At 40.9% G+C, this 24,013-nt stretch overlaps 2 protein-coding genes and 1 pseudogene across 4 annotated transcripts; 1 reads left to right on the forward strand and 2 right to left on the reverse strand.

The window, feature by feature from the left end:
- The window catches only part of LOC121651128, a 29,270-nt pseudogene extending 23,868 nt beyond the window's left edge, over nt 1–5,402 (forward strand).
- A 1,469-nt stretch (nt 5,403–6,871) lies between these two features.
- On the reverse strand, nt 6,872–18,690 carry dedd (death effector domain containing). 3 transcript variants are annotated; one of them, XM_042003046.1, is made up of 6 exons: nt 18,361–18,690; nt 17,474–17,589; nt 16,565–17,206; nt 14,023–14,127; nt 11,947–12,084; nt 6,872–8,104 (listed from the first exon to the last, which is right to left on the reverse strand). In XM_042003046.1, exons 3-6 carry the CDS (start codon nt 17,130–17,132, stop codon nt 7,698–7,700), a joined length of 1,218 nt encoding a protein of 405 aa, XP_041858980.1. In that variant the 5' UTR covers nt 17,133–17,206; nt 17,474–17,589; nt 18,361–18,690; the 3' UTR covers nt 6,872–7,697. The 3 variants fall into 3 exon arrangements, with proteins under 3 accessions (XP_041858980.1, XP_041858978.1, XP_041858979.1); XM_042003044.1 differs by having other exon boundaries at nt 17,474–17,592; XM_042003045.1 differs by lacking the exon at nt 17,474–17,589.
- A 1,693-nt stretch (nt 18,691–20,383) lies between these two features.
- On the reverse strand, nt 20,384–24,013 carry LOC121651132 (troponin C, slow skeletal and cardiac muscles-like). The gene is made up of 6 exons (XM_042003048.1): nt 23,845–24,013; nt 22,698–22,728; nt 21,628–21,774; nt 21,408–21,522; nt 21,118–21,254; nt 20,384–20,591 (listed from the first exon to the last, which is right to left on the reverse strand). The coding sequence occupies exons 1-6, from the start codon at nt 23,866–23,868 to the stop codon at nt 20,560–20,562; spliced, it is 486 nt and encodes a 161-aa protein (XP_041858982.1). The 5' UTR covers nt 23,869–24,013; the 3' UTR covers nt 20,384–20,559.

Raw genomic sequence — 24,013 nt, forward strand, 5'->3', positions numbered from 1 at the left:
TGTTTCCAGACTCTGAGATAGCAAAGAAATGTCATGTGGTCGTACAAAGGCAGCTTCCATAGTAACAGATGTGCTTGCACCTGCCTCTGTAGAAATCTGTTTGGGAGAATTAAAAACACCAGTCGTTCAAGATCTCCCAAGTGACAAAAAGGCCCACACACCATTTTTTTCAGTGGCTTCAGATTCATCTAATTCACGGTAAAACTAAACTGTTCCCACTGTCTTCTGAGATACTGGACACCAGAGCTGGGTTTGAAAAACAAGATCCTCGACTTTTATGAGGACAGCCATGAGTCAGCTGCTACCATACACCAACAGATTACAAGCAGGTTAGAGGAACATGGCCTACAACTGGACATGATTTCAGCATACACTGCTGATAATGCAAGTGTAAACTACGGGAAAAAACAATTATGTTTTCCAGAAACTAAAGGCAGACAACAGTGGCATCATTAAGGCAAACTGTATGGCCCACATAGTACACAACTGTGCAAAGCATGCTGGAGACAGGCTGAACATTGACATTGACTTAGTAGTGAACAAAAATATTCAGTCACTTTTCAGTGTCTGCACAGCGTACAGAGGCACTGAAAGCAGTTTTTTCATTCGTGGAGGAAGATTATCATGTAGTACTGAGACATGTACCCACAAGATGGCTGAGTTTGTGGGCCTGCTGTCCAGAGGCTACATGAGAGCTGGGCAGCTATCAAGAGCTACTTCTTGTCACTGGGGAGAATCAGTGCCCAAAAGCACTTTGGCAGCTGTTCAAAATGGATCAAGATGGTGAGGGGCAACCTCTTGAGCTGCAGGCCTACCTGGCCTTCCTCAAAAACACACTGAAGATCTTCCATGATGTTGTGCTGCTGTTGGAGGGACAGGATGGGACCGTCTGTGAGATATATGACCTGATGCTCACTCTCAAAGACAAAGCTCCAACAACGGCAAATGGATTCCTTCTTTGGAATGGAGACCACTGCTCTCATCCAACAGTTTCCTGAGCAAAGGGCAGAAACAATCAAACAGGATTTTTCCAACTTCTACAAAGCTGCACTCAACTACCTGGAAAAATGGTATGACTTCACAGACAACAACTATCAGAAAAATGTTGCATGCTTAGCACTGAAAAGCAAGTTCACATTCCTCCAGCTCAGTGCTGCTGTAGAGGTCCTACAGATAGAGAGGAAAGTGGACATGGATGAACTGTATGAAGAGTACTGTGTGACTCTGCCACAGCAGCAGGAAATTGTAGAAAGAAGAGCCTCTGTTGCGGAGAAGTGGTCCGTCTTGCTTAAAGGGACAAAGACACCAAATCTGACTGCTGTTGCATCTTTTCTCATCAGCATCCCCATAACCAACGCTGCTGTGGAGGAGAATGTTTTTCCCTCATGACTGCAGCATGGACTGTCCAGAGGAACCGTTGCTCCTGTGGAGCTTATCAAGAGTGAAATTCAAGTGAAGACCAACTTTGAGTACAGTTGTAAGGAATTCTACAGCTATGCACTTAAGCAGAAGGCCTTATTGGAAGCTGCACGCTCAAGCAAAAATATAAAGCCAAGAGGAACACCTAAGGTAAGATAAACATTGTGTAAGATATAGATTAGGACACTTAGCCAGTGTGGTGCTAGATTTTAAGACTGCTGTTCTTGTGTTTCACCTCTAGGTGCTTTATGGGGTGCTGAAAGTGCATTGCCTCTGTGGGCCAGGTCTGTCTGCAGTTATTGCTGTGATTGTGAAAACTGAAATACTTGTGATGGGCGAAACTTCCATCCAAAGAATTCAGTCAAGTGGTCTCCTTGGTGCAGGAAGAGCATTTATTGTGTTACTGTTAATGTGTTATTGTGTGCCTGTTGTTATACCCAGTGATGCATTCATTACAACTGGGTGGCAATGTCCATTTCTTAGTGTGAATAGTGATTCTGAGCTGAGAGATGATAGTTAATGTTTTGTTCGGATATAAGTCTATGTGCTAAATGTAGCATATTTCATTACTTGTCTTGAATGTGTGGGTTCAGTATGTTCTACTAGAACAAACACTTAAATGCTGTGGTGTTTGGAGTTGTGCTGAGGTTGTTGTTGGAAATACTTGCAAGCCAAACCTTTAAAACCACATTAAAGAACAGTTGAAAGAAGAATTGAAGCCTTGACTGCTTATTCTGTTTGATTGTGTTTAATAAGGTGTGTTAACTTGAGAGAGAAACTGTGAATAAGCATGAAAGTTTTTGCTGTTTGCTTATGTCAGAGAATTTGAGAAAGTTGAATTAAGTAATATATTTTGTTTTTAAAGTAGTAATGTAATATAATGTTTATAGTAATGTTATGAGCTAAAGGGCAGATAGAAAGAGTTTTTTTTTTTTACTTTAATCTTGATGCATTGGAATCTCACATTGTCCCACACATATGTAGTCGTTGTCCCACATTTGGTGAGTTGGAATCTGGTCACCCTACTCTGTAACAGGGTTTTCAGTGGATAAAGGACAAGATCCTGAGTGAGGAGGGCCACCTGTCAGCAGGTGAAGCTGAAGGAGCTGCAACAGTTGCCGAGAAACTAGACTGCACTCTGCCTCAGCTTGCTATCGGTAAAATAGAAACTCCATGTGCTGCAGCACATTACATTGATTCTTATTTCACATGTTTTATGGAAACCTTTAAGCCTAATTACAAGTATTGATGATTGAAAAACACATTATAAAACACAAAGCAGAATATTCAAAGAACTGAATCATATGAAACATATGTACTGTATCTGTAACTGGCTTCCAGTAACATAATCTAGGTGAACTACCCCGAAATGACTAGTAAATAACAGCCTTAACATGTACTTTTCTTGTTTTGTCACTTTCTACAGCCTGGTGCTGAGAAATGAAGGGGTGAACTCAGTGCTGCTGGGAGCTACCAGGACTGATCATCTGATGGAGAATATACGAGCAGTTCAGGTCAGAAACAAACAGGCAGCAAATAACACATCTTCTTTAACGCTCCATAAATGCATCCTCGTACCAGCTGTGAGGAAACAGGTTGAAGGAAATCCATTCCCGGAGTTTTGAATTTGTATCCTCTGTAAAAAGATCCGTCCTCAAACATTAAAAACGCCCCCACTTTGTATGTTCGTAAATCCTTCAAAACACCAGCTTATTGTATTTGGCTTTAAAAATTAATTAAAGTTATTCTTTTTATTATTTTTTTCTGAGATTTAATAATGTTTTTGGGTCATTTTATATTTTTCACTGAGGATGGGTTTTAGTGGTTTGAACAAATTTTATTCTTATTTTGCTGTCGGCACTGCTGTGCTTAACCTCTTAAGAACGAGTAAGGGAGTATTTGGAATGAGTAAAGTAATCCTGGAATGAGTAAAGTAATCCTAGTATTGAGTAAAGTAGTCCTAGGAATGAGTAAAGTAGTCCTAAGGAATGAGTGAAGTAATATCTGAGCAGGAACTGTGTTACAGTAGAAGGTAAAAGTGAACCTGAGCAAGTTTCCATGAGGATCCAGAAAGAAGTTAAGCCCAAGCTAGTCTATATAGGAAGAGTGAGTCCTTCATTATAAAACCTCCTTCACCTCCATGGAAACCAGTAGGACCGTCATGGTTCATTTCAAACAAAGGCAGAGTCAATAGGAGAACATGCTAGCAGAGTTTTTAGAGCTGGAATCAAACTTTTTACCCACAAACAGCAAAAATGAGACATGATTTCTGGTTCTGGCTGCTAGTTCCAGAGTTTCTGTCCCACAGTAATGAGACGGACGTCTCTGAACCAGCAGAGTCTCTGCTTTCATGTGACTCCTTGTTTGTGTGGAGAAATTAGCAGAAGCTCTAAGTGGACAGAGCTGCTCTGGTTTTCTACATTCCCATTTAATTGCTGGGGTTTGAACTGTGTTTGGTCTGGAGGCCGATGCTTGGTGGAGTCTTTTAGCTGAGTTTCTCCCTTTATGTGGCTATGCTACATGTTAGCACTGCTGCTTCCTGTTAGTCATGTTGCTAAGCTACATGTTAGCATCGCTGATTCCTGCTAGTCATGTTGCTATGCTACATGTTAGCATTGCTGCTTCCTGTTAGTCATGTTGCTAAGCTACATGTTAGCATCGCTGATTCCTGCTAGTCATGTTGCTATGCTACATGTTAGCATTGCTGCTTCCTGTTAGTCATGTTGCTAAGCTACATGTTAGCATCGCTGCTTCCTGCTAGTCATGTTGCTAAGCTACATGTTAGCATCACTGATTCCTGCTAGTCATGTTGCTATGCTACATGTTAGCATTGCTGCTTCCTGTTAGTCATGTTGCTATGCTACATGTTAGCATCGCTGCTTCCTGCTAGTCATATTGCTCTGCTACATGTTAGCATCGCTGCTTCCTGTTAGTCATTTTGTTATGCTACATGTTAGCATTGCTGCTTCATGCTAGTCATTTTGCTATGCTACATGTTAGCATTACTGTTTCCTGCTAGTCATGTTGCTATGCTACATGTTAGCATTGCTGCTTCCTGCTAGTCATTTTCCTATGCTACATGTTAGCATGGCTGCTTCCTGCTAGTCTTGTTGCTATGCTACATGTTAGCATTGCTGCTTCCTGCTAGTCATGTTGCTATGCTACATGTTAGCATTGCTGCTTCCTGCTAGTCATGTTGCTATGCTACATGTTAGCATTGCTGCTTCCTGTTAGTCATGTTGCTATGCTACATGTTAGCATTACTGCTTCTTGCTAGTCATATTGCTATGCTACATGTTAGCATTGCTGCTTCCAGCTAGTTATGTTTATATGCTACATGTTAGCATTGCTGCTTCCTGCTAGTCATGTTGCTTTGCTACATGTTAGCATTACTGCTTCTTGCTAGTCATATTGCTATGCTACATGTTAGCATTGCTGCTTCCAGCTAGTTATGTTTCTATGCTACATGTTAGCATTGCTGCTTCCTGATGTCTGCAAACATCTTCTGGACTGTAGGATTTTATGCTGAACCCTGTACAGGGGGTTTTATAATGAAGAGGTTAAAGAGGTCTGTAAATAAAATCTGGATTGAAACCATTCTTTAGGAGTCATTGATCCCAATAGAGCAAATCAACCGCATCCAGCTGTTAGGAAACTGCCAGGAGGAATGCATTTCCTCAGCAACCAAATGAACATACTGGCATTATGAGTGTTCAGTTTTCACTCATGTACCATAGCTGCATTCTGACCTGTGCTATCATTTCATCTTTTCAATCCTACCTATAAAACGTACTCATCGACCTGTGGTGGAGATAAATTGTTCCAGAACTGATGCTCGCTCTGCTCTCGCTCCACAGGTTCTTCCAAAGTTATCTCTGTCCATTGTAAATGAGATGGACTGCATCTTGAGAAACAAGCCCTGCAGTAAAAAGGATTTCAGATCTTAAAATGTTCATACTTTATGTGGCCTTTGCAAAAGCTGCCAACATAGCTTATTTATAAGGATAATGATCCATTTGCAATCCAGAGAAATGCATGATAGTAAAACCATGTTTTGGAGCACAGCCACCAGAGAAGAAGACGGGATGAAACCTGGTAAAGCAAATCAGAATCACGTCTACAGACGGTCGATGTCGCATGTCCGAGAATATTTCCTTTTCCAAACGGATTTTTTTAAGTTTTCTCCAAGAAAAACTCGTTCAATACTGAAACAAACTGTATAAGCCTGTTTAGATTAATTTATTTATGTAATTACATGATTGTTTATTTAGGTTTTTGTGTTTTTCATCCAAATTCAAGTTTCAGTCATTGTATTACTATTAGAGTTACTAATGTTATGTCTTGTTTTAACAAGTAACATGAATATTTAGTCCACCTAGATAAAGTTAACGGCTTTTATACGTGCAAACCAACCAGGATTAACCTTTGGAAAATATGTTCGTCACTTTGTTGAGTTTTGTTTGACAAAAAATTAGAATAAAGTTGTAATTGAACAACCAGTTTCTAAAAAATGTCACTATTTTATTGACATGTTTATATTTGTAAGCCACCATGGATGTTTTGTCCATGTGACCAAAATGGAAAATAAACTTCTAATTGTGTTACTGCCTTTATATTTGACGCAGTTTCATTTAAAATCGTGTCCTGTTTTCATTTTTTAGTACAACTAGTGCTGCATTCAGACCACAAGTGAGGAGAATCGTGCGGCTCAACCTCTAAATGCCTCAATTTATGTATTAATTTATAGTTTATAATAAGATATAATTTATAAATTAAAAATAAATTATATAAATACAGGAAAAAAGAAATAAAACAATCCTGGTAAGAAATCTGCTACTGACTGCTGGGCCTCCTGTTTGTTGCTTCTTTACCTGCAGAAGTTGACCTGGACCTCACTTGTTTTATGAAGATAAATACTTTTATTGATCCGAAAGCTGGGAAATAATAACAGTTCTTTAGAACTTTTTGCTCATTGTTGTCTTTATCTCTGCATGTTTTGTTTGTTATATACATATTTGTTGTCCATTAGCATCCCGTTTCACAGCTGAAGTTTAAATCCGAGCCCAGCAGTAGCAAGTTTGGTAAATTGGCACCCCCTGGTGGTGGTAGTGACACATTACAACCAGGTGCTGATTAAATGAAATTATTGGGAAGCTCAAACACAGATTCAGATTATTTTTAACATCATTCTCTGTAAAAAGCAGCATCGCTTAGCCTGACAGTGCAACTTCTTCTTTTTGGGTTCCCATGTCTGCAGACCAAAATACAAATAAACACACTTAGACCCACATAAAAGTGCCGAGTCATCTCACTTTCACAGATCCCACTTGGATTCTGAGGATTTTGGATGAATTAACTCACCAGCTCTGCAACAGGTGGTTGAAGACTGAAATGGAGTCATTAGTTGTGGCATCCTACCACCTCCACTAGTAAGATGACTGCACATGATGGCTGTGATTTCTCTGCTGTTTATTTGACCGTCATTTCAAATTGATTAAAAACAGTTCAGTCGCATCATGAGTGACAGGGAACGTGAATACAGGCTGACAGAGTCACGCATTTTCAAATCAAATCTACAGCAGTGGGGAGGGGTTATGCACCAGAAGCAGGGGTCGGTCTTTCCATGGATTCATTTACATACAGCCGAACCATCCACATAGATGTTGTCTCTAAATACTGGCAGTGCCTGGGGAGGTAAAACTTCAAATCAAGCTAGAATCACTCCTTCTCTGGACCACACGTGGCAGAAAATAACAGAAAAGTTGTAAATCAACTGTATGCAACTGCTGATAAAGTAATCCAATGCTTATGTGGAGTAGTTTGACAGTAAGGTACAACTCCCACTGGGAGTAACTGGTAACACTGAGAGTTTCACCTTAAGAATAGAAGTGAAAAGTTTTATTAACAAAGTTTTTTTTTAAAAAAAGAAGTGTTTTAATGAGCTAATGTACAACAAAGAAAGAAAAAAGTGTTAAATTCAATGCACACTTGATCAGCCCTCCCCTCCATGAAGAAAATGAGCTGATCAACATTGAAAATAATGCCAGTATGCATCGCCTACACGGTTTCTGTTAACTTAGTTCCAGATCTCCTTGCATGCTATTCTTATGGGTGCCGAGTAAATGTCCTATGAGATTAGCTCTGTAGGAATTAATGGGATGGCTGGAAGTTCTTCAGGTCCTTTCAGGCACACACCTCAAACAACACAACCACATGTGACCCTACTCATCGTAAGGGAAGCCCAGCAGCGTAGCTCCCGTATGCTAGCTCGCCGTTGTCTAGGAAACGGCGTCTCTGTTGCCCACCGGTGGGCTCCCTCCACTCATGACCAAATTACGGAGCAGTTTGCGTCGACCGGCCTGGTAGTCCTCCTCGTCAACGTTGACCAACAGTTTTATAGCCTCATGGCCCACAGCCTGTTTGAGGGAATCTGTGATAAAGACGCCTTTAAGGGCCTCTAGCAGCGATCCATTGATGTAGTCCCTCCAGAAGGCGTCCAGGTAGGTGAGCTCGGAGAACTTGATGTCGCAGATGATGGAACCCAAGTCTCTGGACTTCAGGATGGTGTTGGCCTGGTTGAAGCGCTCAAACTGTCGCTCCACTGCCTCTTGCTTGTTGGAAAAGACGTTGCCCTGAAGCGCAGACTCGTGCTGGCAATACTCTGCACGAACACGGAGGCGGATATCTGGAAGAACAGAGCGAGGAGGAAAACCTGTTTGTACCAGAACAGAGAAAACCACCACACGGGGACTAGTGATGCCCCCATTACACATTTTCTAGGTACGATTGTTGTCAAAGAAATAATCAAATTATTATAAATAAATTAATTTCCCAACACGATTAATATGTAAAACAACATCAACACCCCTTATAGGTTTTTAAGCTTTAACCCGTTAATGCAAAGAGATGAATCTGTGGAATTCACGCGTCTGATTTGATGTAAAAAACTAGTCGGCTCGTGGTAAAAACCTGAACTTGGCCTCGTCTCAGAGGAAAAGCTGACTGTTAGCATGTAGCTACCTTGTTACAGCAGTGAACCAAATCCACCAAAAAAAACCTTTATTTCTGAAGACATGACGGTTTTCACACGATGACTTCATGTCTCTGCACAACGCTGAGCTTCACTCCCACAGACCACAATCAGAAATGATGTCAGGTGAAAAACATCAGCACCTCTTTACGCTCGCAAGCCAGAAACACGAAGATTAGAAAGATTTCTGGTGAACCGACCCGGTCTCACTAGTTTAACCAGAACCAAAAGGACGTTACTGCGTCAACATTTAGGAGATTTCATCATCGGGCTCCGTTACCTGAAATAAACAATATATTCAGATTTCTATGTGAATGTCAAAAGATGTTAATATGATCTTTGATAAATCTGAAATTCTAATCGATGGCCAAGCAACATGACACAGCTGGAAAGATGGACAAGTAACACCACATCCAGGTTTTCCTTTACTTTCTGAAGCTTATTAGTTATTTGGTTCGTTGTTGCTTTTAAATTCAATGAATCCTAACAGAATCAGCTGTAACAGAATCAGCTGTAACAGAGTCAGCTGTAACAGAATCAGCTGTAACAGAGTCAGCTGTAACAGAGTCAGCTGCAACAGAATCAGCTGCAACAGAATCAGCTGCAACAGAGTCAGCTGTAACAGAGTCAGCTGTAACAGAGTCAGCTGTAACAGAGTCAGCTGTAACAGAGTCAGCTGCAACAGAGTCAGCTGTAACAGAGTCAGCTGTAACAGAGTCAGCTGTAACAGAGTCAGCTGTAACAGAATCAGCTGTAACAGAGTCCGCTGTAACAAAGTCAGCTGTAACAGAATCAGCTGTAACAGAGTCAGCTGTAACAGAATCAGCTGTAACAGAGTCAGCTGTAACAGAGTCAGCTGTGACAGAGTCAGCTGTAACAGAATCAGCTGTAACAGAGTCCGCTGTAACAGAGTCAGCTGTAACAGAGTCAGCTGTAACAGAATCAGCTGTAACAGAATCAGCTGCAACAGAATCAGCTGCAACAGAGTCAGCTGTAACAGAATCAGCTGTAACAGAATCAGCTGCAACAGAGTCAGCTGCAACAGAGTCAGCTGCAACAGAGTCAGCTGTAACAGAATCAGCTGTAACAGAGTCAGCTGTAACAGAATCAGCTGTAACAGAGTCCGCTGTAACAGAGTCAGCTGTAACAGAATCAGCTGTAACAGAATCAGCTGCAACAGAGTCAGCTGTAACAGAATCAGCTGTAACAGAATCAGCTGCAACAGAGTCAGCTGCAACAGAATCAGCTGTAACAGAGTCAGCTGTAACAGAGTCAGCTGTAACAGAATCAGCTGTAACAGAATCAGCTGCAACAGAGTCAGCTGCAACAGAGTCAGCTGCAACAGAGTCAGCTGCAACAGAATCAGCTGCAACAGAGTCAGCTGTAACAGAGTCAGCTGTAACAGAGTCAGCTGTAACAGAATCAGCTGTAACAGAATCAGCTGTAACAGAATCAGCTGCAACAGAATCAGCTGTAACAGAGTCAGCTGTAACAGAGTCAGCTGTAACAGAATCAGCTGTAACAGAGTCAGCTGTAACAGAGTCAGCTGCAACAGAGTCAGCTGCAACAGAATCAGCTGTAACAGAATCAGCTGTAACAGAGTCAGCTGTAACAGAGTCAGCTGTAACAGAGTCAGCTGTAACAGAGTCAGCTGCAACAGAGTCAGCTGTAACAGAGTCAGCTGTAACAGAGTCAGCTGTAACAGAGTCAGCTGCAACAGAGTCAGCTGCAACAGAGTCAGCTGCAACAGAGTCAGCTGCAACAGAATCAGCTGCAACAGAGTCAGCTGTAACAGAGTCAGCTGTAACAGAATCAGCTGTAACAGAGTCAGCTGCAACAGAATCAGCTGCAACAGAGTCAGCTGTAACAGAGTCAGCTGTAACAGAGTCAGCTGTAACAGAATCAGCTGTAACAGAGTCAGCTGTAACAGAGTCAGCTGTAACAGACTCAGCTGTAACAGACTCAGCTGTAACAGAGTCAGCTGTAACAGAATCAGCTGTAACAGAATCAGCTGTAACAGAGTCAGCTGTAACTGAATCAGCTGTAACAGAGTCAGCTGCAACAGAGTCAGCTGTAACAGAGTCAGCTGTAACAGAGTCAGCTGTAACAGAGTCAGCTGTAACAGAGTCAGCTGTAACAGAATCAGCTGTAACAGAATCAGCTGTAACAGAATCAGCTGTAACAGAGTCAGCTGTAACAGAATCAGCTGTAACAGAGTCAGCTGTAACAGAGTCAGCTGTAACAGAGTCAGCTGTAACAGAATCAGCTGTAACAGAATCAGCTGTAACAGAGTCAGCTGTAACAGAGTCAGCTGTAACAGAGTCAGCTTTAACAGAATCAGCTGTAACAGAATCAGCTAAACTCGTCCCTGACGTGATGCGTTCAGCAGCATCACTGAATGTTACGTCATACAGATGAGAAACAAACTAAACTTCCAACATAACCGACGGCGTGACGTCCAGGTCTCTCACTGGTCTGTGTTTGATGGTCTGTAGAAGAAAGCGTGTTATATTCCAGACATGTGGTCTAGGTCAGTGATTCCCAACCCTGGTCCTCAAGTCCCACTATCCTGCAGGTCTTAGATGTCTCCCTGCTGCAACGCACCTGATTCAAATTAATGGTTCTCTGACAAGCTCTGCACAAGTCTGCCGATGATCCATTAATTTGAATCAGGTGTGTTGTAGCAGGGAGACATCTAAGACCTGCAGGATAGTGGGCCTTGAGGACCAGGGTTAGGGATCACTGGTCTAGTTTCTTGATTTCCACTGTTCCAGGATTATTTCTGTGTCAAACAGCAGCTGGAAGTCAAAGCTAGCCAGATGTTTTCCTGCTTTCTGAAGAAATGATCAGAAGCATTTTTTTTATGTATTTTCTAGAAAGAAGCTGAAATGTGATTTTACACATTTATAGTTTTGGGAAGTTAATTAATACAAAATAATACAGATTATTTATTTGACAACATTCAGTACATATTTAAAATCTATAATTTCTCCTTCTTAGCATCACGTCTGTTTGAGGTGTTGAAATAAATGACTTTTCCTGCCATCGTTGGTAGAAACAGCCTTTAAACTACGTCATCAACGAGTCATTTCTAGTTCCGAGTCTTAAGTTGTAAAACTGCACCAGCTTGTCCTTACAAGCTGCTGACCCCACCGTCAACTACAGAAGCCCAGGAAACGCCTTGTGGTCCATTTTAAAGGTAAAAAAAAAAAAAATTCCAGATTTTCATCTAAAATCATCTGAAACTGCAAATTTGACTTATCTGATAGAATCTACTCAAGGCCCGGCCCTAGTTTGACCCTCCGTGTATTGGTCTACGATGTGTCTGGTAAAAAGAGTTCTTCTCAAACAGCATTCAGATTAAACGGACAGAACGGTACGGTCTGACTCGGCACAGCTTTGTTTTCCACTGCAGGGTCTGGGTGTTTTACTGTTTACTGAAATCTGATGGAATTTGGGAAAAGCACCACCAAATAAACATGATGTTTAGTTTTTACCACAGGTTTGCTTCTCCCTGCAGTCGGCCGAGGACTGACTTCTCTTCCGTTTACGGTGTGGTGCAGGGGCAGCCGGCTTGGATCGGGGAGCACCAACATGTGGTCCTGATGGGGAGCAACAAATGACCGGCTGCGAACCTAAACAATGACAACAGAGTGGACGTTAGTCTTTTATACTAAACTGTGATCTGCTCTGGCTGGTTGGACCTGTTCTAGACAACAGCAGAATTTTTTCTATGAAACAAAGAAAAACTCTCTAATTTTCCTATTTTTTATTTTATCTGAGACAAATCACGTGACTCCGTTTACAGGCCCATCTATACTCTACACTAAAGACGGAAACAGAGCATTTTGTCCATTTTTTCGTGCGTAATTTGCTCCGTTTTCAGGGAGCTTTGCTATCTGTTACTTGATGCAGAAGACGGAGCAATACCACCGGAAATCACGGGGGCAGCGCTGAGCAGAATAGATGACATGCGACCAGCGAAAGAAACAAACCAGAGAAGAAGAAGAGGATCAGAAAGGGAAAAAAACAGAAGAATGAAGACGAGGACAACTGTAGAAAATACACGAGCCTTTGAAGAAAGACTATGTGAATGTTCAGGACGTGCTGGGCGGTTGGAAACAACTTCATAGCGACGCACCGGTGTCTGAAACTCACATCGGCTCGCCGGAGTGAACTCTGAACTCTGCACTGGTGGAGGAATTGACTTAACAACCATGGCAATGTAAAAGACGCATGGAAGTATGAGGACAGGACGTATGACAACGTTTGGAGGGAGACATGAAGGGAGGCAGGACAGACCACCACCTCCTACTGTGCTGCCTCCCTTTATGTCTTTCTGTGAATGAACATCAGTGTTTCCCCAGCCATTATATCAGGAGGGCACCCGACCTCCCAAGAAGTTCAAGTTAATTTTATACTTTTCTCTCGGTGACATTTCTAATCGGAAGTGAACTCAGCACTGCCCTCTAGTGGACGTACTGGCTAACAACCATGCTAATGTAAAAGATGTACGAGTATGAGAGCAGCGTCTTATTTATGTACGTAAAAGAAGCATAACTGAGCCTTAAAACTGTGCTGAGCTCATTTGTAATACTTACATAAAGAATAAAATATTTTCTGGCTTTGTTAGTGCATTTAGAAAAAAAATTTGTTATAAAATGTTTTCTTGTTTCCACCTGCATCTGTAGATAGTTTGCAGTTAGCTTGATTTTCTACCACCTACGTACATATTTAACTCTGTATGTATTTATCATGATGATCAGTTGATTTTAACCCTCTCAGGTCGACGGATACGCTGGCGTGTCCAAATCACATAACTGATTTAAGATGAGGTCGCGCCAAGACGCAGCTGCACAGTCTTCATTCGAACTTCAGCCGGCAGGACACACTTCAAACTACACACCAGTTTTTAAACTGTGCTGATAAACCAGTAAAACCAGGGTTACGACAAAACACGTACAACAGACTTTTTCCATGAATATTACCGTCACAGATGGTGCAGGAAGAAACTGTAAAAAGAGCCGATTTGTAGAAGATGATTGTGGTTTTCACACAATGGGGTTTTTTTCTGCTCCGATTTGAAGCTTTTTGTGTTATTTTAGGTTCAAAATGAAAAAATAAATGTAAAATCACACATGTTAACCAAACAATGCAGGTAACCTGTTAATTAAATATAAAATGTAAAAACGAAAGTTATTAAAAACAACACCCAATTATACCCTCGACCCCAGAGGGTTAAGACCGTTTTGGACGTATAAGAAGACGACAGCTGACTCGTCTCAGATGGAAAAAACTCATCAGAGTTGCGAGTCATCTGCTTTGTCCTTTTTTCACTTTAGGCACAAACTGGATGAATGTTTTTTTTCCCAATTTTTCATTTGGGTTTAGGAAACAAAAATGTGACAAACGAGTGGCTGAAAGTAGGCAGACCTTGTAGGGAGGGAGGCTCTGCAGCTTCATACATATAAAATATAAACAAGTGTTCAATCTGAACCACGATCAGGTGCATCAGGCTTCATTTCTGTCAACCAAGCATCCGACATGAAACACACGGAAACACACAAACCCACCTGTTCTTCTGTGAGGTGCATTGTCCTTGCACTGCTTCGTTCCTCTTGGTGAAATGTAGCGTACAGATGTCTCTTCCAGGTATTTGTCAACAGGATCTGGGCAAACTGAAAACAACAACTAGGTTAGTATGTGACCAATAACTGCTGTAATAATAATCTTAAAATAATAGAAGATGAAGTAAAAGTGCAGATTTTTATGTTCCATCTGTGTAGTTTCATTAGTTAAATCTGTACGTCATCATTAACTTAACGACTCTTGATTGTAAATTAGTCTAAAATTTTGTTGTGTTTCGTCATCAGATGAAATTTTATCAAGAAGAAACATTTTTAATGCCAGTATCTTCTATGCTAATTACCAGGTGATCGGCTCCCTGCAAGACTGTGGGTCACAAACACACAGCACCCTCTACCAAGCTCAGGAGTCCTGCAGGTTTTACATGTTTCCCTGCTCCAACGCACCTGATTCAAATGAAATGGATTCAACAGCTTATCAAGTGCTGCTCAGTGACTCATTCATTTGAATCAGTTGTGTTCAAACAGCGAAACGTCTAAACCTGTTGGACTGCTGCTCTCAAGGCCTGAACTTACCTACCTGATCTACCTCTTAATATGGACAAACATCCTTGGTAATAAATGCTTTAGGTTCCCATTGCTCCTTGGCCCTCTGTGTTTTCATCCATCACTCCTGTCCTTCAATCATGCCAAAGTTAAATCAACAACACACAGCCTTACTTTTTTTTAAAAACAGGGACCATGTTTGGACAATAATTACAAAGGCTCTGAATGTTCAAAGCCTTGAGGACCCACTGTGCTCTTTGGGGTCCAGGACTCCAGGATGGGAACCACTTCTTTACACTGTCCAGCTGCTACACTACCCCCTACCAGCTCACATCAACATGACCTCTCATAAATGAACAAATACATAAATAATTTTAAACGTTTATGAATGGATTCAGAATAATCCACATCTGCTTACTAAGAATCCACATCTGGCATCAGCGGAGCTTCAGTATTAGTCCTAATTTGTTTCCAACATGTCAGAAAAACAACAAACAAAACTAAAGCAAGCAGGTGGACAGGCCACCAGCAATCCGGACATGTCCTTTCATCTCATGTGCAGAGAGGAATGGGAAGAAGTCTAAGCTTATTTATTCCCACCTCTCTTCCACATCAACACAGTTTATCTTCCAACAAGCCCAGTGAGGTCCCTACTCGATAACCATGCATGAAAATAACATCCCTACCATACCAATATGATCATTAGTATACATAAACATACATGTACAAACATACACCAAGAGCCAAGACTTGAGAGAACGATGAGATGAGAAAAGGTTTGGTCACTGTTGGTCTGTGTGTTATTTCTACAAAGTTCTGTTAGTAATAAATTCTGCTTTCTTCTTCTGGTCGGACTTTATGCTGCTACATCTATTCATACATTCATTTTACATCATTTTACCTCCCGATTCTGACAGCTGAGGCTGGAAACATGTCTGATGCTGACTGGGATTCCACTGTAACACCGTTCAATAAGCGTAAACATGTTAGAATGCAGCTGCTTCCACCCTCCACAGGTATGTTTCACACAACTTGACACGGCGGTATATGACGTCAACACGACATGCTGTTAATGAGTGAACTGTGGCCAGAACACCAAAGAATTAAAAAGCAAGTCCAGATATTCTGGCCTGAACTTTTCCCCGTTGCTGTTTATAAAAGCACATCCCATCAGGAGGCTCTCTGCTGGAGATGAACTCTGAGAGGGAGGGGTGGAAGCAGCAGGAATCCATCTTTGTCTTTCTTTACAACACATTGAGAACAGCAGATGATGTTCCTCATTGTGCAACACTAGTCCAGGAATCCTCCATCCTGGTCCTCGAGGGCTGGAGTCCTGCAGGTTTTAGAAGTTTCCCTACTTTAACACACCTGATTGAGACAAGCTCTGCACAAGTCAGCTAAATACCCATTGACTTGAGTCAGGCGTGTTGCAGCAGGTAAACATCTAAACCCTGCATCCGGCCGTGATTCTCAGATATGTTTACAGTGAATTTACATTGCGATTTGCAGTTTCTGTAAGGATTGCACAGTCTGGACTTGGACTGAATCTGCTGAGACAGCCACTGGACGTACTTTGTGCTTGTAAAATTAAATCAGATTAAGAATACTTGATAAATTCCAGCATTCTGGATTTTTTTCATTTACCTCAGATGCTGAGTAAAATAAACAACATAGCGGTGGAGATAAGAATAAATAATAGTACATTGAAAAATACTTTATCCCACAGTAAAATACTTTTATTTCAATTTATAATTATAAATGAATAATAATCATTTATTATTAGCACTGATGCAATTTTACTGGCATTAAAATTGGCCCATCAAGGTTACTAAGCTTACATATTGTAGCATAGTTGGACAACAGAGACAGTGAAGCCACTTCTGACTAGCCGGGGTGAAAAAAGATGCTAACGCGCACAGAAAAGATGTCACGTGTTTATGTAGGTCTTCACATTCTGGTGTTAGTGTGTTGCTGCTTTACCCACCAGCATGCCGTTTCCTGAGTGTGACGTAAGGCAAAAGGTCGTGGCGGGTGATAATCCTTAAAAGCTGAAGGACGTGTCGGAAGTTGGTCTCATCGCAGCGACCCTGGCGTTCTAAGGCCAGCAGGAAATCTCTTCCACTCCTGATGCCACCACGTTCATACTCGTCAATCACGTCGACAAACAGGAACGACAGGACTCTGACATCCCGATGTGTTAGCTGGGCTCCGACTATGTCAAACATGCGGTGGAGTGAATACAGCCCATGGGAGTTGTCCACCGCCTCCTCGGGCCACGGTTCAAGTCCCCGATCTCTTCTGGACAAACTGGCGTTGGAAGAGGAAGCAGAAACTTTCTTGTTGGTCACCTCCCCGCTGCCGGCTGCTACGCTGTGGCAGCCTGGCCTGCTTATCAGGGCTCTGTATCCAAGCGGCCCGGTGTTTGCACTGCTCTGATTCGAGTCCATCTGATTAGGCTGAAAATGGGGCTGAGCCTGCTGAGGAGAGGAGCTCTGGGCAAGCTGAGGAGGAGTACCACCACCATTTGGGAGGTGTGGCTGTTGTGATGTCATCTCAGAGGTAAAAGGTGACGAGGGATGAGGGGAATCCCAAACTTGTCCCGTCTTCTTCTGCTCCAACAGACGAGCTGTGTGAAAAGAGGGGACTGATGTGAAAATGTAAAAACATTTCTGATCAAGATGAAAACCTTGTACTCATCATTAAGAAACCAGAAACCATGTGGAGTAGTTTCCTGCACAATATGGCTCATTTATTAGCAGAGCTTGCATTCAGTGCCTTAAATTACTCTTTTTATCTCCTTTTGTCTTTCTACATCTCTCTTTCTCCATTAGATTTGTCCGTTGTCAGTCAAACCAAACAAAATCTGTCCAGGCAACAATGTTTTATTCCTTACAAGATGGCGATCCTGTCCCTGCAAGCAACACGGCTTGACGTTCCTTCACATCGTCTGTGTCAGGGGTGTCCAAAATCAGTCATCGAGGGCCACTGTCCTGCAGGCTTGGCTGTTTCCTGCTGCAGCACACCTGAATCTGATTAATGGGTTAACATGCTTGGGCAGAACTTGACAACAAGCTGTTGAGGAAAGCCATTTAATTTGGATCAGGTGTGTTGGATCAGCAAGACATTTAAAACCTGCAGGATTATAGCCTTTGAGGACTGGAGCTGGACAACCCGGTCTATGATAACCTTAAAACTGAGTTAGTCAAAATAGCAGCGGAGTTGATGCCTATGATATCTCTGTCTGCAGCAGAAAAGGGCATCTGCTTTAATGAATCCCTTATGACAGCATTAGGACCACAAAGCTTCGGCTAAAACTTAAAGCACAAGCAAAATGATCTATAACGACGTTTATAGAGAAGATTAACGTGTCTGAATCGGAGGGTTTCTGGTATGTACTTACTTTCTAGCATCTCCAGCTGTGTAGCAAAACATACTATAATAGAACGACTATGTTGCAAACGGAAGTTAGCTAAAAAAGCTATCCACGACTATCAAGAAACAGAACACGCGCTTTGCTAACGTGTGGCTCTTATAGTGCAATGCAAAAAAACTGGCCTTTGATTCCTTTTACGTTCTTTTGTGCTTAAACTGGTGAAATGTACAGCTCTGGGAGATTTGAGGACACTAAAACACCACCATGATGTGCGTACCTGTTGTGGCTCCTTAATGCTAGGTTTAAGTGACATTTGCTGACAGGGTTAGCATAGCCTAATTTACAGCAACCCATTAAAACATCGTGACAAATCATAACATCATTATGAAATGTTAACTTATACTCACCTTCAATGTTATGGATATTCCTGACGAGTCTGATACAAAAAAAGTTCGGTAGATAAATACCGTTAAGCTAGCTTCTCATGATCTAATAGCTAAAAGCCTCTTTCGTAGAAAAAACACGTTTAGCTACGTTTAACGGTTGTATTCGAGAACATCGTAATTTTTAAAATAATAGCTTTTCAGTTTCTTCGGGCGCACCCCAGCTTCTCGTGGGTTAGAAATGAGAAACGGTTTAATGGTCAGTGAATGCACGCAAACCGACAACAAGGGGAAAATAACAATTTCTGATCTTCAGCTAAAATGAAAGAACTTCCGGGTCACGGTACGCTTCACTTCCGGCCTCTGGGTCCCGTCCATCCCCGCATTCCTTTACCGCCAGACACAGACACAAGAATAATATGGGACAAAGAATAGTATAAGAAATCATAATAAAGAATATTTCTACTAACATTTTACACTGTCAATGTTTACAGCGTGTTACGTTATAAGTTACCCCATGTTTTATTGAAGTAATAGCAGTCTAACAATACCCACTTGTGTTGCTATCAGTTTATTTATGGTTAAGGTTGATTTGGTTCCTGTAAATTTAATCAGTTATATAATAAATCATTAACTGAAACAAAAAATAAAGTTGTATATTATCAGATTTAGAAAATTTTCACAATACTTGATTATTTTGTGTGTAAATTAGAAAAGTTCAAAAGCAGTAGGTGGAAATATAAGTTTATATAATCCCCAGTAAATGAGTATCTTGGTAATTTGTTATATAAGCAGTCTGAGATTTTTAAGAGATCTAAATGACTTTGAATGTGGCACGGTTGTTGGCTGAGTATTTCAGAAACTTTGAATGTTCTGAAAAAGAAAAAAAATATTTAAAAGTCCAGAGGAAAATGGGCAGAATGGGAGATGATAGAAATGTAACAGGAAGTCCAATCAGCACTAGTGCCAACCAAGATCTGCAGAACAGCATCTCTGAATACACAACACGTCCAACCTTGAAGCAGATGGGCTACAGCAGCAGAAGACACACCGGGTTTTTCCTGCCAGCTAAGAACAGGAAACCGAGGCTACAATTCACACACACTCACCAACACTGGACAATAGAAGATGGAGAAACGTTGCCGGTCTGATGAGTCTCCATTTCAGCTCCACATTCAGATGCTCGGCTCAGAATCTGCTGGAAACATCATGAAAACATGGATCCATCCTGCCTTGGATCAACGCTTCAGGCTGCTGCTGGTGTAATGGTGGGGGGAGATTTTCTTGGCCCACTTTGGGCCCCTTAGTACCAACGTGGCCTGGTTTAACCAGCACAGCCTACCTGAGTATTGTTGCTGACCATGTCCATACCTTTATGACCACAGTGGAGCATCTTCTGATGCTACTTCCAGCAGGATAATGCACCATGTCACAAAGCTCAGATCATCTCCACCTGCTTTCTAGAACATGACGATGAGTTCACTGGACTCCAACGGCCTCCACAGCCACCAGATCTCAGTCCAGTAGAGCAGCTTTGGGATGTGGTGGAACGGGAGATTCTCATCATGGATGCAGCCGACAAACCTGCAGCAACTGTGTGATGCTGTCATGTCAGTATGGAGAAAACCTCTGAGGAATACAACCCGTTTCTAGAAGGTGGTCCTGATAACATGTAAATTAAATGTTTTATCCTATTTTTTGCACAAACTTTGTAGAGTTCATTTGGTAGACTACTTGCTTTCTTTTAGGGGAAACACTTTTCTCAAAGCAAGAAGCACTGCCTTCAGTTGAAAAGAGGTAAAGAGAGCAAAACTGCTCATCTTATAGCGTAAAAAGGAAAACCTGCATTTAGATATTCATATGGTTCTCATTTTAACATTTAGAAAATGTAACTGCAGGTCACTGAATGAGAACACACAAACTTCCAGCATAACAGATAAACAAAACTTCAGGATCTAAGCTTCATTACAAGAGTTTTGTTACTGTGTTAGTATGTAAAAGATGGTTTTTATTAACAAATTACATTATACATATGATGGGCAGAATACACAATTATAGAAATACTTTTATTGAAAATAGACCTTCTATATGACACTTCATCACCGTTATCAGAAAGCAGAATATGTGTAAAGTCAGGTTGGGGGCATGTCTTTAGGAAAGGACTCTGATGACACCACCAACGCCCAGTGAAGATGCTGTGAAGTGAAGCCCCTCCAGAATCTTTTATTCCACACCTTTCATGAACTCCAGGAACTCTGTCAGAGACAACAAGGAAATAATAATAATAATAATTAAAATATATATTTTTTTTTTAAAAACTGACAAGAGCATAAATAAGATTAAAAAGAAGAATAAAAGAAGTTTGAAGGTAGTACAGTCAGATTGAGTCAGAGTTACACACTACAACACCAACATTTTCCTCAAATGAAAATCAGACATTTAACTTGTTGGAACAAAGAAAACAGTTCCACATGTAATTATATTAGAAAGGATTACTGTGTTCATATGTGATCAAAAAGTAATTTTGGACCAATTTATTGCATAATTTATCATTAAATCTGTGTATTAATGTAAATAAATGTGTTGTTACACTTCATGATGGTAATTTCCTTGTAGGCCACATGTGGTGGTCATGTGACTTGGCTTTGGGAGCCACACTCACATTTAGTCAACATCCTAAGTCAAGGCCAGATTTGGGCCAAACAAAAATACACATTTGGGCAAAATCTGGGCGAAACATTTTCTGCTATCTGGGTACTGAATCGCGAGCTGGTTACCAACCGTCATAATCAATTTTGCCATCGTTGTTTTTGTCTCCATCTTTCATCAGCTCCTCTATGTCGTCCTCAGTGATGGCCTCTCCGGTGGACTCCAGCATGGACTTCAGCTCATCTAAGTCTATGTAACCATCTCCATTCCTGAACACAAGATAAATACCTGCTCACACAAACTCCTTCAGCTCTGCTCTGGCTTCCTGTGTCTACCTCTGCTCCAGTAATAACCTACTTATATCAGCCTACGGCAAGTTTTTGTTGTTTTGCTGCATCGTGTGAACACATGTAAAAACCTACTTGTCAAACATGCGGAAAAGTTCAGCCAACTCCTCCTCTGATTTTCCTTTGCTCTCCTCCTTCATGCAGCGCACCATCATGACCAAGAATTCATCGAAATCGACTGTGCCGCTGCCTGTGAATGTACAGCAGAACATGAAGAAGGCTCCGCATCTCGCTATCACGGATGCAGCTTTGCAGCCTCTAACTGCTCAGTTTTCCCCTGAAAGATGTGACGCACCATCCTCATCCACCTCATCTATCATCTCTTGTAGCTCCTCTGGAGTTGGATTCTGTCCCAGCATCCTCATCACCTTCCCCAGCTCTTTTGTGCTGATGCAGCCGTCCTCAGCATCCTGGATGAAGATGTCAAAGGCGGCTTTGAACTCTGGAAGGAAGACAACAGCTGTTACTGAGATTCCTGGTGAAGCTGCTGTGCATGCATGCAGGACCTGGTGTGGAACATTTACCACCACAGAGGAGAACAAAATCATTTGAGGTAGTTAAAAGTGATAAACTAATAAACCAGCAAGGTCAGAGCTCGCTGTCTACTTTCTGGATAGTAAAAAAAGAAAAAAAAATGTTTATTTTAATGCTTTTTATTTTGTATTATTTAGACATGTATGAAATATACATGTATGTATATACATGTTGGATGTGTTTCCATACACATGATCTATATATCATATATATCTGTCTAAATGAGTTTATACAGACTTTCATGAATGATGTGTAAGTATATGTGAAATAAGATGACCAAATATACTTTATATGATTTGTTAATTACATTTTTATAACTAAATAAAAACAAACATATTAGAATTATACATAATTAAAATAGTAAAAATGACATGATACAATTATATAAATAATATAAACATTTATATATATTTATATGGTAAATTTAAAATATACAGAATTAGGCTAAATATCTTTTTTGTTGTTCTTCGTAAGTTATCTGCTGCTATGTTAAAAAGTGTAACATTGTTCAGAAAAGGGCTGTATAAAAAGTTTATCATTATTATTATTATTATTATTATTATTATATTTTACATTCATAGTGCCAATCCTCCTCCTATCCACCAGGCAAACAGAAGCTACTTAATATTTTTTCTCTGTCTTCTTCCTTTTTATGGCTTCTGTGAAATAAATAAATAAATACTTAGAAAAAAAGTGGAAAAAAAATCAATAAAATCAATTTAGTCGATCAGTCTTCCTTATAAATATGTTACATTCGGTACATCAGAAAATAAATTCTGTAAATATTATTACCTGATTTTAATTCAGTAAACATTAAAAAAGTGAACTCACCATTTTTCTGCTCTTCTGTCAAGTTTTCTACCTGGAGAAGGAAAGAAAAGTGAGAAGATTTTATATCAATCAATCAATCAATCAATCAATCAATCAATCAATCAATCAATCAATCAATCAATCAATCAATCAATCATCAAGGTACTGCAGATGTTGTACAACAGAGTCATTAACGTACGTAAAACATAAAGTAATTAAAACAACACGTAGAAACTGGAGAGTGCTGCAGGTCCACAGGTCTGCAGTGCTGCGGGTCTGTGGGTCTGTAGGTCTACGGGTCTGCAGGTGTACAGGTCAACAAGTCTATGGGTCTGCAGGTCCACAGGTCTGTGGGTCTGCAGGTCTGCTGGTCTGCAGGGCTGCAGGGTGTTAGGAACCTTCCAGAAGCACATAAACGGGACCCTAGAAACAAAACTGAACTAATCGGAGTTAAAAGTCAAACTAAAAATGTGGGTCTTCAGCTTCCATTTAAAAATATTTCCCATAAATATGTGGATGCATTTCCCCCACATACATCTCATGGTTGACCTGGAATCTTAATCCTGGTTGGTGCTCCAGTCGGTCGGACTGTAACGCGACACGATGCGCTTGTGTTTTAGGTGGGGAGGTGAGGTGGTCAGCTGTTGCTGTCCAGCTGTTCGTTGTTCTATTGTCAGGCACAGAAATATGATCCAATCACAGCAGCCGTCTTTGCACCCTGCTCTTTACAAGCTGAACTCCTGCTTTAATAATGTCACAGTCAGGGCAGGAAACCTCACTTTAGCTTGTATTATTTGGATTTGTTGACATTTAAGCATCTTTTTTTTAAATTGTTCTTCTTTTTACCAGCAGAATGTAAAAGTACAAAAACCTTTTTATTTACCCTTATTTACCCATTTTCTTTTCCTAAAAGTACATTTATTTAAATAAAATTATTTTAAAAGTACTGAAGTGCAACAGTTTTAAATAAAAAATATGACCTGAATCTGCTTATTATAATACTTACAATACTGAGAATGTGAGAAAATCTACTCAGAAATGTAGGTGTATGATTTTATTTTGTCCCCTTCATGTGACCTTTATGTATTTTAGTAAGTGGATAAAATAACTGGGAGGTGAGACGTTATTTTTCTAGGAGAGAACAATAAAAGAGCTCAGTGGTACTTACCGCTGCTTTATATACGTCATCCATGGCTGCTGGTCGGTTCTGGCCTCTGCCACACCACTACACAGATCCAGGACAGGACTGGCAGGAACACTTCCTTCAGTCTTCTTAGTTGAGTCGTGCGGCTCTAAAAAGCTCCTGACACGACTCGCCAACGTCCAAGGACGACAGA

Source organism: Melanotaenia boesemani, chromosome 13 (genome assembly GCF_017639745.1).
Source record: "Melanotaenia boesemani isolate fMelBoe1 chromosome 13, fMelBoe1.pri, whole genome shotgun sequence".
Taxonomy (NCBI): domain Eukaryota; kingdom Metazoa; phylum Chordata; class Actinopteri; order Atheriniformes; family Melanotaeniidae; genus Melanotaenia; species Melanotaenia boesemani.